The sequence below is a fragment of the Coregonus clupeaformis genome, chromosome 21, assembly GCF_020615455.1.
Source record: "Coregonus clupeaformis isolate EN_2021a chromosome 21, ASM2061545v1, whole genome shotgun sequence".
Lineage (NCBI taxonomy): Eukaryota > Metazoa > Chordata > Actinopteri > Salmoniformes > Salmonidae > Coregonus > Coregonus clupeaformis.
This window is the reverse complement of record NC_059212.1, coordinates 51,994,951-52,012,936: the sequence shown is the minus strand read 5'-3', so window position 1 is coordinate 52,012,936 and position 17,986 is coordinate 51,994,951. Positions and strand designations below refer to the sequence as shown.

At 43.5% G+C, this 17,986-nt stretch overlaps 1 protein-coding gene across 1 annotated transcript in view; it reads right to left on the bottom strand.

Moving 5' to 3' along the window:
- Window positions 1–13,389, bottom strand: part of LOC121535557 (epidermal growth factor receptor) — a 93,746-nt gene extending 80,357 nt beyond the window's left edge. The window contains exon 1 of the mRNA XM_041842745.2: window positions 13,125–13,389. Coding sequence (XP_041698679.1) covers window positions 13,125–13,254 — 130 coding nt within the window. The 5' untranslated portion in view covers window positions 13,255–13,389. The remainder of the gene's footprint in view (window positions 1–13,124) is intronic.
- Between the last annotated feature and the right edge of the window lie 4,597 nt (window positions 13,390–17,986).

Here is a 17,986-nt window from a genome sequence, read left to right as displayed (position 1 = left end):
TATTCTATGATTCTCTCCTTGATCTGTTCATCTTGTCTATCTCTCTGTCATCTTTCAACAACACACATAATTTGTATAACCATACGCAAATGAATATGCACAATAACAAAAAGGTATGAATATTTATATCCTTTGCAAACCACCGTAGGGTAAATGTGCATTGTATTTTTAGGTGATCAAATCTTCCTTTTTTGGTCAAAAGAGAAGAAAGATGAGTCACTTATTCAGCTGTTGAAGACGAAGGTTTAGTTGTGAGATGAGTCAAGATGAGAAAGAGCGAGAGAGAGAGAGAGCGAAAGAGAGAAAGAGAGAGAGAGGGTGAGAGACCCACAGGAAAGGCCTAAGCCACAATGGAAAATGCATTTATTTGCCACTTTCCATCTTTACGTACTACTTCTGTTTGGATAAACCATTTCAGTGCTTTCAGCCAACCAAGCAGACAAAAAACAAGCAGGGGAACTGGAAGTTGCTTTTTCAATTAGCTGACATCAATATGGTATTATTGGCATACAACCCCTTTTGCACTTATGGCTCTGGTCTCGTCTCTTTTACAACACAGAGGGACAACTGCCAATGTTTGTGCCATTATTGCTGTTCAATATTTGAATAGCTGTTTGCTGCTGTATATTGATGCAGGCCTACTGTTATGCCACATTTATAGATCATGCAACAACATATACAAATATTGTAAGTTATCTGTGTGTTGTATTAATGGATATTGGGAGTGCTTTTGCTTATGGGGAAGACAACATTTATATTCAGTCAAAGCATTCAATTCACAATCTGTATTATCTGATAAACTTTGTTATTGGTAAAATATGGCTTAAATGCAATAATTATAAGAAGAACTCAAGTGAACAGTGGGCTGTTTTCCTGGTACACCAGACTGGCTGCACCTGTTGAGATGGTAAGATAGCAGCAGGTCCTTCAGCTAGTTTTTCCAGCCTAAATTAATGCGTCTCTTTCCACTGGAGCCTCTCACACAGCCACAGGTGACCCACTGGATCATGGAAAGGCTGAAAAAGAACTCCATGACTCTGTTACCATGTACAAACAAAGAAATCAGCTCAATGAGTAACTACATGCAGACAAAGTCACTTTTCCCATGCATATCTTCAGCATTCTACATTGGTGATGACATAGTAGTCTACCTAGGGATACAAACAGTGTATTTATTGATAATCAACTGTAAGTGTGTCTGTGTGAGAGAGGGACAGGGACTTTGTTCAATAATTTCCATCACTGAAATCACTATTGACCATCTGCTATGCCTAACAGCACAGGAACTGCTTATCATGACATGTATTGATTCATTTCCATGACAGCAAACATGAACAGAAGCCAGATTAATGATAACAAGCTGGCATTAATGATGTCCTAATGACAGAATGGAAATCAAGAATTACAATGGGGCTCCTATAGCTTCAGTTTATGATAGTGCTGAGCGATTAACTAAAAATCCCGTTGTTTTTTTTGAAACAACTAATTGACCTTTTGGTGAGCTCAATGCGCACATTGCACAGTTTCTCTAGAGATAAATCAGATCCAGCCCGAACTGTGCGATGTAGTAGGGAATTGTAGTTTCCAACAGGCCAATATTCTACATACACTGAACAAACATATAAATGCAACATGCAACAATTTCAAAGATTTTACTGAGTTACAGATCATATAAAGAATTCAGACAATTGAAATAAATTCATTAGGACCTAATCTATGGATTTCACATGACTGGGAATACAGATATGCATCTGTTGGTCACAGATACCTTAAAAAAAAGGTAGGGGTGTGGACCAGAAATCCAGTTAGTATCTGGTGTGACCACCATTTGCCTCATGCAGCGCAGCATCTCCTTTGAATAGAGTTGATCAGGCTGTTGATTGTGGCCTGTGGAATTGTCACGATCGTCTTCAAAAGGAGCAGACCAATACGCAGCGCGTTGAGCGAACATGACTTTATTAAATTAACGTACTCACTACAAAAACAACAAACAATGACGAAACGTGAAGTCCTCCGTTACAATGACTGACAAGGAACAAAAACCCACAACACTAGGGTGAACACTGACAGTTTAAATATGGCTCCCAATCAGAGATAACGAGCCGACAGCTGACACTCGTTACCACTGATTGGGAGTCACACGACCAAACAATGAAACACAACCAAATACAACACAACCAAATGAACACACCCTGGCTCAAAATACACAGTCCCGAGCCAGAGCGTGACAGTACCCCCTAAAGGCGCGGACTCCGACCGCGCCTACACCCCAAATAGGGAAGGGCTGGGTGGGTATTGCTCCTCGGAGGCGGCTCCGGCTCGGGCTTGACCACCACCCTACTACAATCCCCCCGCAGTGTCCCCAGTCCGATCTGACCCAGTTAGCTGGATCAGGACTGCCGACGCGCACCCCCTGGCTTAGCGCGTGAGGCAGGAATGGACCGGACCTGGCAGACGATACGCACCCTTTGCATGGTAGCGTGGAGCCGAACAGGCCTCACCAGGCTGAAGACTCGCATCCCTGGCTTGGTGCGAGTAGCAGGAATGGGCTGAATCCGGCTGACGACTGCACCCTTGGCTTGGTGCGAGTAGCAGGAATGGGCTGAATCTGGCTGACGACTCGCACCCTTGGCTTGTGCGAGTAGCAGGAATGGGCTGAATCCGGCTGACGACTCGCACCCTTGGCTTGGTGCGAGTAGCAGGAATGGGCTGAATCCGGCTGACGACTCGCACCCTTGGCTTGGTGCGAGTAGCAGGAATGGGCTGAATCCGGCTGACGACTCGCACCCTTGGCTTGTTGCGAGTAGCAGGAATGGGCCGGACTGGGCTGGCGACGTGCACCACAGACCTGGTGCGGAGAGCAGGAACGGGCAGAGCCGGGCATACGACGCACACCACTGGCTTGGTGCGGGAAGCTTGGATGGGCCGGACTGTACTGGGGACACACACCACTGGTCCTACACCGGGATCTGGAACGGGCCGGACCGGACTGGCAACACACGCCAGTACCTCTCGCCGTGCCTCTACTTCCTCCATCCCCTCTTCGACCAGTGGCCCCCGTAACCCGGCGGCCTTCTCCGGCAACCCACTGGGCCGCTCTATCGCGGCCTCCCGCTGGTCCGACGTCGTGAGCCCCCCTAAAAATTTTCGGGGCGTCTCTCCTACCCGTGGACCAGGTCTCCATGTCCCTCGCCAGCCTCTCGCCCTTCTGCCATAATGTCAAGCCCCTTCTCTTCCTCACTCGGCTTGACCCAGTCCAGGAGGCGAAGGAGATCTGTGAGGGATCTCCCTGGCGATGGCTCCTGGACACGCTGCTTGGTCCCATCTTGGTGGGTTTTTCTGTCACGATCGTCTTCAAAAGGAGCAGACCAATACGCAGCGCGTTGAGCGAACATGACTTTATTAAATTAACGTACTCACTACAAAAACAACAAACAATGACGAAACGTGAAGTCCTCCGTTACAATGACTGACAAGGAACAAAAACCCACAACACTAAGGTGAACACTGACAGTTTAAATATGGCTCCCAATCAGAGATAACGAGCCGACAGCTGACACTCGTTACCACTGATTGGGAGTCACACGACCAAACAATGAAACACAACCAAATACAACACAACCAAATGAACACACCCTGGCTCAAAATACACAGTCCCGGAGCCAGAGCGTGACAGGAATGTTGTACCACTCCTCTTCAATGGCTGTGCAAAGTTGCTGTATATTGGCAGGAACTGGGACATGCTGTCGTACTTGTCGATCCAGAGCATTCCAAACATGCTCAATGGGTGACATGTCTGGTGAGTATGCAGGCCATGAAAGAACTGGGACATTTTCAGCTTCCAGGAATTGTGAACAGATCCTTGCGACATGGGGCTGTGCATTATCATGCTGCAACATGAGGTGATGACGGCGACAATGGGCCTCAGGATCTCGTCACGGTATCTCTGTGAATTCAAATTGCCATCGATAAAATACAACTGTGTTCGTTCTCCATAGCTTATGCCTGCCTATACCATAACCACCATAGGGCACTCTGTTCACAACGTTGACATCAGCAAACCGCTCGCCCACATGACGCCATCTGCCTGGTACAGTTGAAACCGAGATTAATCCGTGAAGAGCACACTTCTCCAGCGTGCCAGTGGCTATAGAAGGTGAGCATTTGCCCACTGAAGTCGGTTACGACGCCGAACTGCAGTCAGGTCAAGACCCTGGTGAGGACGACGAGCATGCAGATGAGCTTCCTGAGTTTGTGCAGAAATTATTCAGTTGTGCAAACCCAGTTTCATTAGCTGTCCGAGTGGCTGGTCTCAGACGATCCCGCAGGTGAAGAAGCCGGATGTGGAGGTCCTGGGCTGGCGTGGTTACACGTGGTCTGCGATTGTGAGGCCGGTGGATGTACTTCCAAATGATCTAAAATGACGTTGGAGGTGGCTTATGGTAGAGAAATTAACATTAAATTCTCTGGCAACAGCTCTGGTGGATATTACTGCAGTCAACATGCCAATTGCACGCTCTCTCAAAACATCAGACATCTGTGGCATTGTGTTGTGTGACAAAACTGCACATTTTAGAGTGGCCTTGTATTGCCCCCAGCACAAGGTGCACCTGTGTAATGATAATGCTGTATAATCAGCTTCTTGATATGCCACACATCAGGTGGATGGATTATTTTGGCAAAAGAGAAATGCTCACTAACAGGGATGTTAGAGAAATAAGCTTTTGTGCATATGGAACATTTCTGGGATCTTTTATTTCAGCTCATGAAACATGGGACCAACACTTTACATGTTGTGTTTGTATTTTTGTTGAGTATAGTTAGCGCTAATTGATCCGAACTCAAACAGCACTAATCGCTCAGCACTAGCTTATGAACACATCAGTGGAGGCTGCTGAGGGGAGGACGGCTCATAATAATGGCCAGAACGGAGCAAATGGAATGTCATCAAACACATGGAAACCATGTGTTTGATGTATTTGATACCATTCCCCCTATTCCGCTCCAGTCATTACCACGAGCCCATCCTCCCCAATTAAGGTGCCACCAACCTCCTGTGGAACACATACAGTGATATTTCTAACAGCACTTCAAGACCAGATATGGCCTAGAACTAGGGCTGTGATGATACCAGTATCGCAATATGTTTTGAAAAACACGAAGCAGATCAACTCTTTGGTCCTTTAAAAACCTGCTGTATGTAAAATATTGTGTGCTATAGCTTGGAAAATAAATACATGTGACTCTGGCTGACAACATAATGATGTTTGTTTCCAACATTAGTTAAATCTGTTTTTTTTCCCGTTTCCTTGCCACGATACTAACGAGTATCGTGACACTGGTATCGTCCCGGCCCTACCTAGAACCACAGCTGGGTGCCCCTGCTCATGTCGGCCATAGATCACAGTGCTCACCAGAGGTATATAGGTGTTGCTTCCTGGATACCTGCAATCTACAGAGACACCATTGTCCCTCTGTGAAACCGTACTCCAAATGTAATCTCTCTCTGCCACTGAGGTTGGGTAGTTTATCAAAGAGAGTAGCAGAAACAGAGAGTGAGTTTTCCCCCAGCAGCCAGCCAGCAGTTAGCTCTCATGGCCACGCTCCAGAAGCCATATCCACAACAATGGCTTGAGAAATCTGGGAAGGTCATCAGAAAACACACTTGGGTTCAAATGGTGTTTGTTTTCTTTCAAACGCTTTAGCTGCCCTTGAATGAGCTTGGCCTGGCGCAATTGAAACAATGGGGTAGTCCCGAAAGTGCAATCCCCTCACATCTGGCACTCTAAGCAGGGCTCAATCAAACACTCAAAAGTATTTGAAAGAAAACCAATACTGTTTGAACTCAGGTCTGTCCGAGAGGCTACAATAACCAGGCAAGCACCCCCTAGATTCTACTGAACAGCACGGCTGAGATTCTAGTGTTACTGAAGTATTGTAACCTATATTTCACATCTGATCCTACAGAGTGGGCCTTAATGAAAATAAAATCCAATGTTTTTTCTGAAATGATGGAAAACAATAGATGATGGATGGAGAGAATAGAGAGATGTTGGTTGGTTGGATTGCAACAGAGAACATGAAGTGTTATGGAAGATTATAAGGTTTCTGGTATGGTGTAGTGTAGTGGCACTGAGGTATGATCATATAAGGTGTGCAAGAAGGCCAGTGGTAAAAAAAAAAGGCTAGTAAGCACAATGCAATCTATGCTTTAATGACAATATTTTATCCCTTAGGTCTTCATCAGGTCAGACCTGAACATAGTCTTTGACCTCCAGCACCTGCTGTGCCAATATGTAATATTATCTTATACAAGAATAGGAGAGATACATTAGTCTGAATATACGATACTATTCACACAGCTTCATTAAAAGATAGCAGTTTGGCTGTGGCACTTTCACTGGACATTTACCTACACGTCTCACATGCTCTCACTCAACCAGACCTACAGTCATACAAGAGCTCCAGTAATCTATTAACTGGGAATAGCAGAATATTGCAGCATATTGATACAAGCGGGTTTGGTAAGTTGTTCCCACGCAGGCCTTGCTTTTCAGGCAGCCTGATTAAGGATTTAGCTGCAAACATGTCCCTATGATTAGACTGATCTGTCACAGGTCATCTTTTATTATCTCTAGACCCACAGAGACAGATAGAAAGGCCCTGAGGGGACCTCTTCCTACTCCATATCTCTTCTCTCTCTGACAGCTTGGCATGGGGAGAGATGTGATGAGATGACACATCAAAAAGATAGGATACATTTTTAGGACTGCCTGCAATAAGAAAAATGTCAGCTATCTGCAAATTCAATGTGTTATCTCTACCCATCAAAAAACGGAATTTTGGGGTGACTGCAACAAGAACCATCTCAACCATCTCCGAATTCTCCAAATAGAGATCCACTGGAAGACACATTGACTGAAATGCATTCGAGCCCAGTAATGTATAATTGCTGGAGTGATTGCTTCTGGGTGGATGATGAGGATCATTATATGGGTTATATTAGCGTCCTCTCAGAAGATAACAGTTTATCATCATTGATACCAATGACGTGCAGTAAGAAACATCAGATAATCTCTCAGATCTTTCAGAATATTATTTTTTACCTTATATTGTAGGCAGGCCCTTGGCTAGAGTCCATGGATATTGATTTAGGGACCCCGCCAGTGAAAAACTATCTAGGGGAAACTCTGTGCCAACGTAGCCTGTTTGGCATGACGATGACAGCAATGGAGTTGGCAAGACAGTGCAAACAGATCTGGGACCAGGTCAGGACCAACTTGCAGGAAGAAACATTGGACGATGTCCCTCAACACTAGTTCTACCTAAATCCCACCACCAGCAGCACTAAATGGGGTGCCGGGCCCAGGCTGTCACAGTAGGACTGGCAGAACTGACAGGGCCCCCTTCCTGTGGGAGATGGGTAATTGCTGCTAAATGCATTATCAACATCTCCCATTCATCTCAAATATGGAATAAGGAGCACAGCAGCCCACTGCCTCGCCTTGATGTCTTCCCCAGAGCATACAGGATAACAACCTCTACTAAATACATTCAGATACCCAGTGCAAACTCAGGCACGACTTTCAGTTCTTATTGTCACTCATTTAGGAAGAACAGTACTGTGGAGGTTTGTTAGTGTTTTTCTCCCACCAGTTCAACACTGACATTTATCCCCAGGAGAGAAATAAAATAGTCTATCTAGAATTGTAGTGAAATCCACTAGTTTTGAGTACATTTCAAAAGAGGAGTTGAATGGGAAAGACAAGGTACAACCTGAACCTCATTAACATATTGTGACATTCTTCTCTCTCTACTGAGTAACTCACATCACTTTATGTGTAACCACCAACACTCATCTTTGCAATCCGAACTTCTCAGCTACTTTTATCACACATACAGGAGCTGAAACATTTCAGATTGTTGTTTTGACATCAGCCAAAATGAGGAGAATTATGTAAAATTAACAGACTATAACATACTGTAATTTTGCAACATGTTCACACTGGATTTAATATTTTGGAAATTGTGAGTGTGTGTCATTAAAAAGTTGTGCGTAAAATAAACATCTGTCACAGCCCGTGGCCAAAGAACAAAAACAAAACCATTTTTGCCTTCATCCTCTTAAACCATATGTCAGGACTTGAACTTCTGTGAAATTCTATGTAACACCAGCTTTCTAAACGTATGTTCTATGTACTGAAACTTAAAAAGACAACTTCTCCAGTCCAGTGACTATTTCTTTGGTTTTCTCTCTTTTTATTGACTCTCTAAAAGCCTAATTTAGGGTCCTTTCACAACAGGGGCCCAATGTGCGCTGTCCGGTTTGTTTAGCTGCTCTGAAATATTTAGGAAATCTGTCTTTTGGCTCACAAACACGCCTGCCTTGTTATGATTCTGTGAACACCGGCTGGGACTGGGAGAGGAGAGGATCTTAATTACTGATGGGGGGATCGATACAGTTACATATCGGGATATTATTTTTGACGATATATCATATTGTTTTGACAATATCGCAATATAATTGTTTTTTTTGTTGCCAGTACCTTTACCAAAATTATTTTTTCCTCCAAAACTTGTTCTCGATCTTCTTTTTAAATAGGGAGCCAATTTATTTTTACGCTTTTATTTCCCTGACTGATGATCAAAACTAGTTTTCTCATGCTCTCTCTTGTCTCTCTGAGGCAGACATATGGTGAGCAATATGTTTAAAACATCGAATCGCAAAAAAATCCCAGTATCGTATCGCAATACATATAGAATCGTGAGAATCGCAATACATATTGTATCGGCACCCAAGTATCGTGATAATATCATATGGTGAGGTTCCTGGCAATTCCCAGCCCTAAACTTAGTAGAACCGGCTGATGAAACCGGTTGCAATTGGGACTAGTCAGGAACTATGTTTTTTTGCCACCTAGTTTGAGTGCATTTATTGTAAATCGCTCTAAATAAGAACATCCGCTAGCTAACCTACATGACTCAAATGAAACATAAATGTTTTGATCTCAATAAAGATTTTTTTCCACGATATTGCCACCACAAAAGAATCAATTTGCCTTCTTGTCAGCTGAGGGATAACATGTACTTCACTGGATGTTTGTCTTATTGCCTCCTGGTTTACTCTGGTTTATTCTGGTTTACTCTGGTTTATTCTGCCTCAAAGCTTCTGTTTACTTAGTCTATTCAGGCTTACTGAGAATGCAAAATAAATGGTGGCAGAAGTCATACATGTTGTATAGAGAAAGTCCCACCAACCAAAACACCTTTAATGTGACATGTAACTAAACTAATTTGTCTACTTTAGAATCATTACAATGGTATTGTAGTGAACTTGTGTTTATAAGCGCAGATATCGACTCTGCCGCATGCTTTTGTGGAAGCACGCTGGGCTACGGGCCAGAAGGTTGGGGGTTTGAATACCACCGCGGACAAGCTCACTCTCCCTGCTTGTTTCATTACACACTGGTGTCCGAAGTGGTTAAAAGTAAATCTATAATGGTTGAAGAATACAGACAAAGAACATTGTTTAGAGGAGCATCCATAACAGCTCCACTTGTCTCTAGTTTGAAAAATAATAGGCTACGTTCATTTTAATGACCTTTAAAACAAGGCCATGAGAAAGTATCTACTTCAAAAGACCTTCACTGCTTTCTCTACAGTAAACCTGATTCCTCCATAAATGTAATATATTCTTTGATGTTTATTAATAGAAGCAGAAAAAGCTGTTGACTTGTCAGTGTTTAATTCAGATAAAGGCTATTTAAAACAGAAGATGTTCTGAGGTGTGTACAGTGGCTGAAAATGCATATGAGGTGTCAAAAGTACATAGTAGGGAGAGCAATAAATACCCAAAGATAAGAAAATGTTAACGTCAAGTCTAAAATGTGAAGTCCAAAGAACAGGAGAGAAGAGTGGTCAAATGGCAACTGACTGAGTAAAGCAGAACAATCACCACCTGGAGTTTCTCAAAGCTAATGCACAAATCATCCAGCAAGTAAAGTCAGTGGCATACTGGCATACTCAAACAACCACATCTGATGAATATGTGTCTATGGAGATTGCATGGCTGTGTGTTCGATTTTATACACCTGTCAGCAACGGGTGTGGCTGAAATAGGAGAATCCACTAATTTGAAGGGGTGTCCACATACTTTTGTATATATAGTGTATGTTTGATGGGACATCACTCAATCTACCATAGGTCACCAGAGGATGCTGCAGCAATGGTCAAAATAAAAAACCTACACTACCAGTCAAAAGTTTGGACACACCTACTCATTCAAGGGTGTTTTTTTAAACCTTTATTTAACTAGGCAAGTCAGTTAAGAACAAATTCTTATTTACAATGACGGCCTACACATATGGAGCCATGTAGTAAACAAAAAAGTGTTAAACAAATCAAAATATATTTTATATTTGAGATTCTTCAAATAGCCACCCTTTGCCTTGATGACAGCTTTGCACACTATTGGCATTCTCTCAACCAGCTTCACCTGGAATGCTTGTCCAACAGTCTTGAAGGAGTTCCCACATATGCTCAGCACTTGTTGGCTGCTTTTCCTTCACTCTGCCGTCCGACTCATCCCAAACCATCTCAAATTTTCCGTATTGACTGACCTTCACGTCTTAAAGTAATGATGGACTGTCGTTTCTCTTTGCTTATTTGAGATGTTCTTGCCATAATATGGACTTGGTCTTTTACCAAATAGGGCTATCTTCTGTCACAACACAACTGATTGGCTCAAACATATTAACGTTTAAGAAGGCACACCTGTTAAATGAAATGCATTCCAGGTGATTATTATTATTATACTACCTCATGAAGCTGGTTGAGAGAATGCCAAGAGTGTGCAAAGCTGTGATCAAGGCAAAGGGCGGCTATTTGAAAAATCAAAAATATATTTTGATTTGTTTAACACTTTTTTGGTTACTACATGATTCCATATGTGTTATTTCATAGTTTTGATGTCTTCACTATTATTCTACAATGTAAAAAATAGTAAAAATAAAGAAAAACCCTTGAATGAGTAGGTGTGTCCAAACTTTTGACTGGTACTGTATGTCAATTAAGTATGCACAAAAACATATTCTCCAACATACACTATATATACAAAAGTATGTGGACACCCCTTCAAATGAGTGGATTTGGCTATTTCAGTCCCACCCGTTGCTGACAGGTGTACAAAATCGAGCACACAGCCATGCAATCTCCATAGACAAACATTGGCAGTAGAATGGCCTTACTGAAGAGCTCAGTGACTTTCAACGTGGCACCGTCATAGGATGCCACCTTTCCAACAAGTCAGTTTGTCAAAAGTATGCCCTGCTAGAGCTGCCCTGGTCAACTGTAAGTGCTGTTTTGTTAAGTGGAAACCTCTACGAGCAACAGCTGCTCAGCCGCGAAGTGGTAGGCCACACAAGCTCACAGAACAGGACCGCCGAGTGCTGAAGCGCGTAAAAATCGTCTGTCCTCGGTTGCAACACTCACTACCGAGTTCCAAACTGCCTCTGGAAGCAACGTCAGCACAATAACTGTTCTTAGGGAGCTTCATGAAATGGGTTTCCATGACCGAGCAGCCGCACACAAGCCTAAGATCACCATGCGCAATGCAAAGCGTCGGCTGGAGTGGTGTAAAGCTCGCCGCCATTGGACTCTGGAGCAGTGGAAACGCGTTCTCTGGAGTGATGAATCACGCTTCACCATCTGGCAATCCGACGGACGAATCTGGATTTGACGGATGCCAGGAGAATGCTACCTGCCCCAATGCATAGTGCCACCTGTACATTTTGGTGGAGGAGTAATAATGATCTGGGGCAGTTTTTCATGATTCAGGCTAGGCCCCTTAGTTCCAGTGTAGGGAAATCTTAACGCTACAGCATACAATGACATTCTAGACAATTCTGTTCTTCCAACTTTGTGGCAACAGTTTGGGGAAGGCCCTTTCCTGTTTCAGCATGACAATGCCCCCGTGTACAGAGCGAGGTCCATACAGAAATTGTTTGTGGGTGTGGAAGAACTTGACACGCCTGCACAGAGCCCTGACCTCAACCCCATGGAATTGGAACGCCAACTGTGAGCCAGGCCTAATCGCCCAACATCAGTGCCCGACCTCACTAATGCTTTAGTGGCTGAATGTAAGCAAGTCCCCGCAGCAATGTTCCAACATCTAGTGGAAAGCCTTCCCAGAAGAATGGAGGCTGTTATAGCATCAAATGGGGGGGCCAACTCCATATTAATGCCCATGATTTTGGAATGAGATGTTCGACAAGCAGGTGTCCACATACACTACATGACCAAAAGTATGTTGCAATGCAAAGTGTTGTACCGTGGAAGTCATTGCAAAACAACTCTCCTCCCTTTCTAGGGCATCATCAATAGAGAGAATATTCTGGTGCGTTGCCTAATGCTGCATTCCTAACCAAGTGGGAAGGTGGTAATTACCAGTTGTGAAGTCGTAAAGACCAGTTGGATGCATTCACGTGCTTTGAACTTGTTAAGAAACTAATAGCCAACAAGCTGTGTCAACCATAAACTAAAAGTACAGCTACCATGCTTGTAAATAAATTATAGTATTCAATAAACATATGAATAGATTGCTTTTTATAAATAATGTTTTGTTGTTGCATTTAACTGCTGAAAATGCTGTTATTGAGGTCATTTCCTTAGTAGGTGACATCAGAGGTCAGCATGTGGGAGAAGTCGGAACTCAGGGATGATAGACAAGTTTCCCGCTAGTAATTACCAGTTTGAGGGGGGTTCAAGTGGATTTTTCCCATTCTTATGTGGTAAATACCACCTTCCCACTTGGTTATGAACGCAGTATACGTTCTTCGTTTCGCATGGGATGCGTACTGTAGTTGCGCTATAGTGGTCTATTGGTCCATGTTTGTGTTTGTGTTCCTTGGCACCTCAAACAGGACCTACTATGACAGTCTATCATCGAACTTTCTTTACATTTAGGCAATCATAATATATCTTGAGTTAACTATTTTTCACAAGTGGGCTACATAGTCCCAGACAAGTAATAACCAGGAAGAGTTCTTCACTACAGGATTCTTTCCCGTGCTGGTTGTCTGGAGTTTCTAAATGAAATATAAGCACATTAAAGTTCGTTGTCTTACCTTTCTTTTCCGGCAAAGCATATGAGCCCAAGGATACCAAAGAGGTGAAAATGATCCAGATTTGAAACTGTGTAGCCATGGTATTTTTTAAACTCGTCTTCATTCTTCCTCCCCGAATGTATGAAAACATGTCAGTCCATACTAATTCTGCATAAAATTCAACTAACTTTACATTAAAACTGTGAGGTGGCGTCAACTGAAGGACTTTTCTTTACTTGTAAGTTTGACAGCTCCTTCTCCTCCTGTATATCCCAACAGTACGAGGCGTTCGAAGGAAAGCAAGAGAAACCGAAGGGATTTCTGACGTCATCGGCAGGGAGGAACATTGGTGTAAATTCTCATGTATCCTCTCAGGTAAGCGGGTCACCAGATAAGAAATCCCTTTCCAATTTTAAGGGTCCCTTTCCAATTTTTCTATATGAAGCTACATATTCTAATGTAATTTGCATGATTAACGAAAATAAGACTTATAATTAATTTGATAGTCTATATAAATGGTTCACTACAATTTACATGCATAAGCCTTTAGTTAGATAGAGGCATAGCTTCTTCTAATGCATTATGAAGAGGGTATTCATAGGAAGTGTTCCTTTGACTAAAACCATATCAACAATATATTGCAATCTTATCACCCTCAGTCTTCCTCACTTATTTTTTCAACATAAAACAAAACAACTGATTACAGTAACACAGTCAGGGGCTGACAAGTTAATGGACAATTAATAGCATGTGCAGACAATTGTTGGTCAGCCGGGTCAAAGTGATCTAAATGGTGGGGGGTTTGTTTTTCTATACACAGAGCAGACTCTATGGGGACAGGAGTGATAGAAAACATTTGTCACATCAGTCGTTATCTAATTATGCTGGAGTCTAATGGCTCTGCAAATTGTCTTTGGTTGCAGGACGGAGGAGGAAGAGGATATCATGTTTATTGGTGAAGTTATTACCATTTCCACACTCCTCACAGTGTGAATAGGTAGTGTTTAATTTTTTATGCTATGTTGAGAATGTGGATGTGTGTTGCAACTGTTTCTTAGGAAAAAGGAATCCTTATTTTTTTAAATATTTTTTTTACACAGTCCGTATTGACCCTGTTCTGGGTCCAGATCCGGACCGCGGTCCACCTGTTGAGTATGGCTGGTCTATGGCATATGGGGTTTGTAGTTTATGGCAGCCTACCCTGAACACAATTGAACCTGATATGAGAGGTCAGGACTCACCTTGCTGTGTTGGACCTCTGTAACCTTCAGTTTCTCCTGGATCTGCTGTTGCCTTCACATTCTTCAGCTGTGGACAGAGAGGAACATCAAATCAAATGAAATCATATTGTATTTGTGACATGCGCTGAATACAACAGGTGTAGACCTAACAGTGAAATGCTTACAAGCCCTTAACCAACAATGCAGTTTAAAAAAAATAAGTGTTAAGTAAAAAATAGATAAGTAAAAATAAAAAAGAAGAAAAATAGAGAAATAACAAATAATTAAAGAGCAGCAGTAAAATATCAGTAGTGAGGCTATATACAGGGGGTACCAGTACAGAGTCAATGTGTGGGGGCACAGGTTAGTCGAGGTAATTGAGGTAATATGTACATGTAGGTAGAGTTAAAGTGACTATGCATAGATAATAAACAGAGAGTAGCAGCAGCGTAAAAAAGGGGATGGGGGGTGGGAACAATGCAAATAGTCTGGGTAGCCATTTGATTAGCTGTTCAGGAGTCTTATGGCTTGGGGGGTAGAAGCTGTTAAGAAGTCTTTTGGACCTAGACTTGGCGCTCCGGTACCGCTTGCCATGTGGTAGCAGAGAAAACAGTCTATGACTAGGGTGGCTGGAGTCTTTGGCAATTTTTAGGGCCTTCCTCTGACACCGCCTGGTATAGAGGTCCTGGATGGCAGGAAGCTTGGCCTCAGTGATGTACTGGGCTGTACGCACTACCCTCTGTAGTGCCTTGCGGTCGGAGGCCGAGCAGTTGCCATACCAGGCGGTGATGAAACCAGTCAGGATGCTCTCGATGGTGCAGCTGTAGAACTTTTTGAGGATCTGAGGACACATGTCAAATCTTTTTAGTCTCCTGAGGGGAAATAGGCTTTGTCGTGCCCTCTTCACGACTGTCTTGGTGTGTTTGGACCATGATAGTTTGTTGGTGATGTGGACACCAAGGAACTTGAAGCTCTCAACCTGCTCCACTACAGCCCTGTCGATGAGAATGGGGGCGTGCTCGGTCCTCCTTTTCCTGTAGTCCCAAATCATCTCCTTTGTCTTGATCACGTTGAGGGAGAGGTTGTTATCCTGGCACCACACGGCCAGGTCTCTGACCTCCTCCCTAAAGGCTGTCTCATCGTTGTCGGAGATCAGGCCTACCGCTGTTGTGTCATCGGCAAACTTAATGATGGTGTTGGAGTCGTGCTTGGCCATGCAGTCATGGGTGAACAGGGAGTACAGGAGTGGACTGAGCACGCACCCCTGAGATGTGTTGTTACCTACCCTTACCACCTGGGGGCAGCCTGTCAGGAAGTCCAGGATCCAGTTGCAGAGGGAGGTGTTTAGTCCCAGGGTCCTTAGCTTAGTGATGAGCTTTGAGGGCACTATGGTGTTGAACGCTGAGCTGTAGTCAATGAATAGCATTCTCACGTAGGTGTTCCTTTTGTCCAGGTGGGAAAGGGCAGTGTGGAGTGCAATAGAGATTGCATCGTCTGTGGATCTGTTGGGGCGGTATGCAAATTGGATTGGGTCTAAGGTTTATGGGATAATGGTGTTGATGTGAGCCATGACCAGCCTTTCAAAGCACTTCATGACTACAGACTTGAGTGCTATGGGTCGGTAGTCATTTAGGCAGGTGACCTTAGTGTTCTTGAGCACAGGGACTATGGTGTTCTGCTTGAAACATGTTGGTATTACAGACTCAGTCAGGGACAGGTTGAAAATGTCAATGAAGACACTTGCCAGTTGGTCAGCGCATGCGCGGACTACACGTCCTGGTAATCCTTGTGAATGTTGACCTGTTTAAAGGTCTTACTCACATCGGCTACGGAGAGAGTGATCACACAGTCGTCCGGAACAGCTGATGCTCTCATGCATGCTTCAGGGTTGCTTGCCTCGAAGCAAGCATAGAAGTAATTTAGCTCGTCTGGTAGGCTTGTGTCACTGGGCAGCTCGCGGCTGTGCTTCCCTTTGTAGTCCGTAATAGTCTTTCGAGTGGACTACACTCCAACTACTTGTTTTATAGGAAGGTACTTATTGTTGCACAGGAGGTTGGTGGCACCTTAATTGGGAGGACGGGCTCGTGGTAATGGCTGGAGCGGAATCAGTAGAATGGTATCAAATGTAGGTTACAGCCTTATTCTAAAATTGATTCAATTGTTTTTTTCCCTCATCAATCTACATACAATCCCCCATAATGACAAAGCAAAAACAGGATTTTAGAAATGTTATCTAAATTATTAAAAATAAAAAACTGAAATATCACATTTACATAAGTATTCAGACCCTTTACTCAGTACTTTGTTGAAGCACCTTTGGCAGCGTTTACAGCCTCGAGTCTTCTTGGGTATGATGCTACAAGCTTGGCAAACCTGTATTTGGGGAGTTTCTCCCATTCTTCTCTGCAGATCCTCTCAAGCTCTGTCAGGTTGGATGGGGAGTGTTGCTGCACAGCTATTTTCAGGTCTCTCCAGAGATATTCGATCAGGTTCAAGTCCGGGCTCTGGTTGGGCCACTCAAGTGGGCTGTCATGTTCCTTTTACTGAGGAGTGGCTTCAGTCTGGCCACTCTACCATAAAGGCCTGATTGGTGGAGTGCTGCAGAGATGGTTGTCCTTCTGGAAGGTTCTCCCATCTCCACAGAGGAACTCTAGAGCTCTGTCAGATTGACCATCGGGTTCTTGGTCACCTCCCTGACAAAGGCCCTTCTCCCCCGATTGCTCAGTTTGGCCGGGCGGCCAGCTCTAGGAAGAGTCTTGGTGGTTCCGAACTTCTTCCATTTAAGAATGATGGAGACCACTGTGTTCTTGGGGACCTTCAATGCTGCAGAAATGTTTTGGTACCCTTCCCCAGATCTGTGCCTCGACCCAATCCTGTCTCGGCGCTCTATGGACAACTCCTTCGGCCTCATGGCTTGGTTTTTTCTCTGACATACACTCTCTCTGTGGGATCTTATATAGACAGGTGTGTACTTTTCCAAATCATATCCAATCAATTGAATTAACGACAGGTGGACTCTAATCAAGTTGTAGAAACATCTCAAGGATGATCAATGGAACCAGGATGCACCTGAGCTCAATTTCGAGTCTCATAGCAAATGGTCTGAATACTTATGTAAATAAGGTATTTCAGTTTTTTATTTTGTATAAATTTGCAAAAATGTCTAAAAACCTGTTTTCACTTTGTCATTATGAGGTATTATGTGTAGATTGATGAGGATTTTTTTTTTTAAATCAATTTTAGTATAAGGCTGTAACGTAACAAAATGTGGAAAAAGTCAAGGGGTCTGAATACTTTCCGAATGTACTGTAAATGTATGGCCATATTGAAAACATGTTGTTGTGACAGGTCCTTCTAATCAACCTGTCATAAACCCCCTTACTATGTTAACCCTTTATCAGAGCACGCCCCAACATTCCCTATCTGGTACCCTACACTGCTCTGCTCTCCCTCAGGCTGCTGTTGTGGTGTAGACCCTACTGTAATCTACTCAGAGCCCCAGCCCCAGCCCTATACAACAGCTGTCAGCCAAGCAGAAACTCCAAACAAACACAACATAATGACCAGCTAGTCTACTGGGGATTCCTCTGAAAGGGAGAGGGTGGCTGAATGAAGGTAGTGGCTGGTCATCCCTTCTTGCTTTCACTCATCAACTTTCAATTT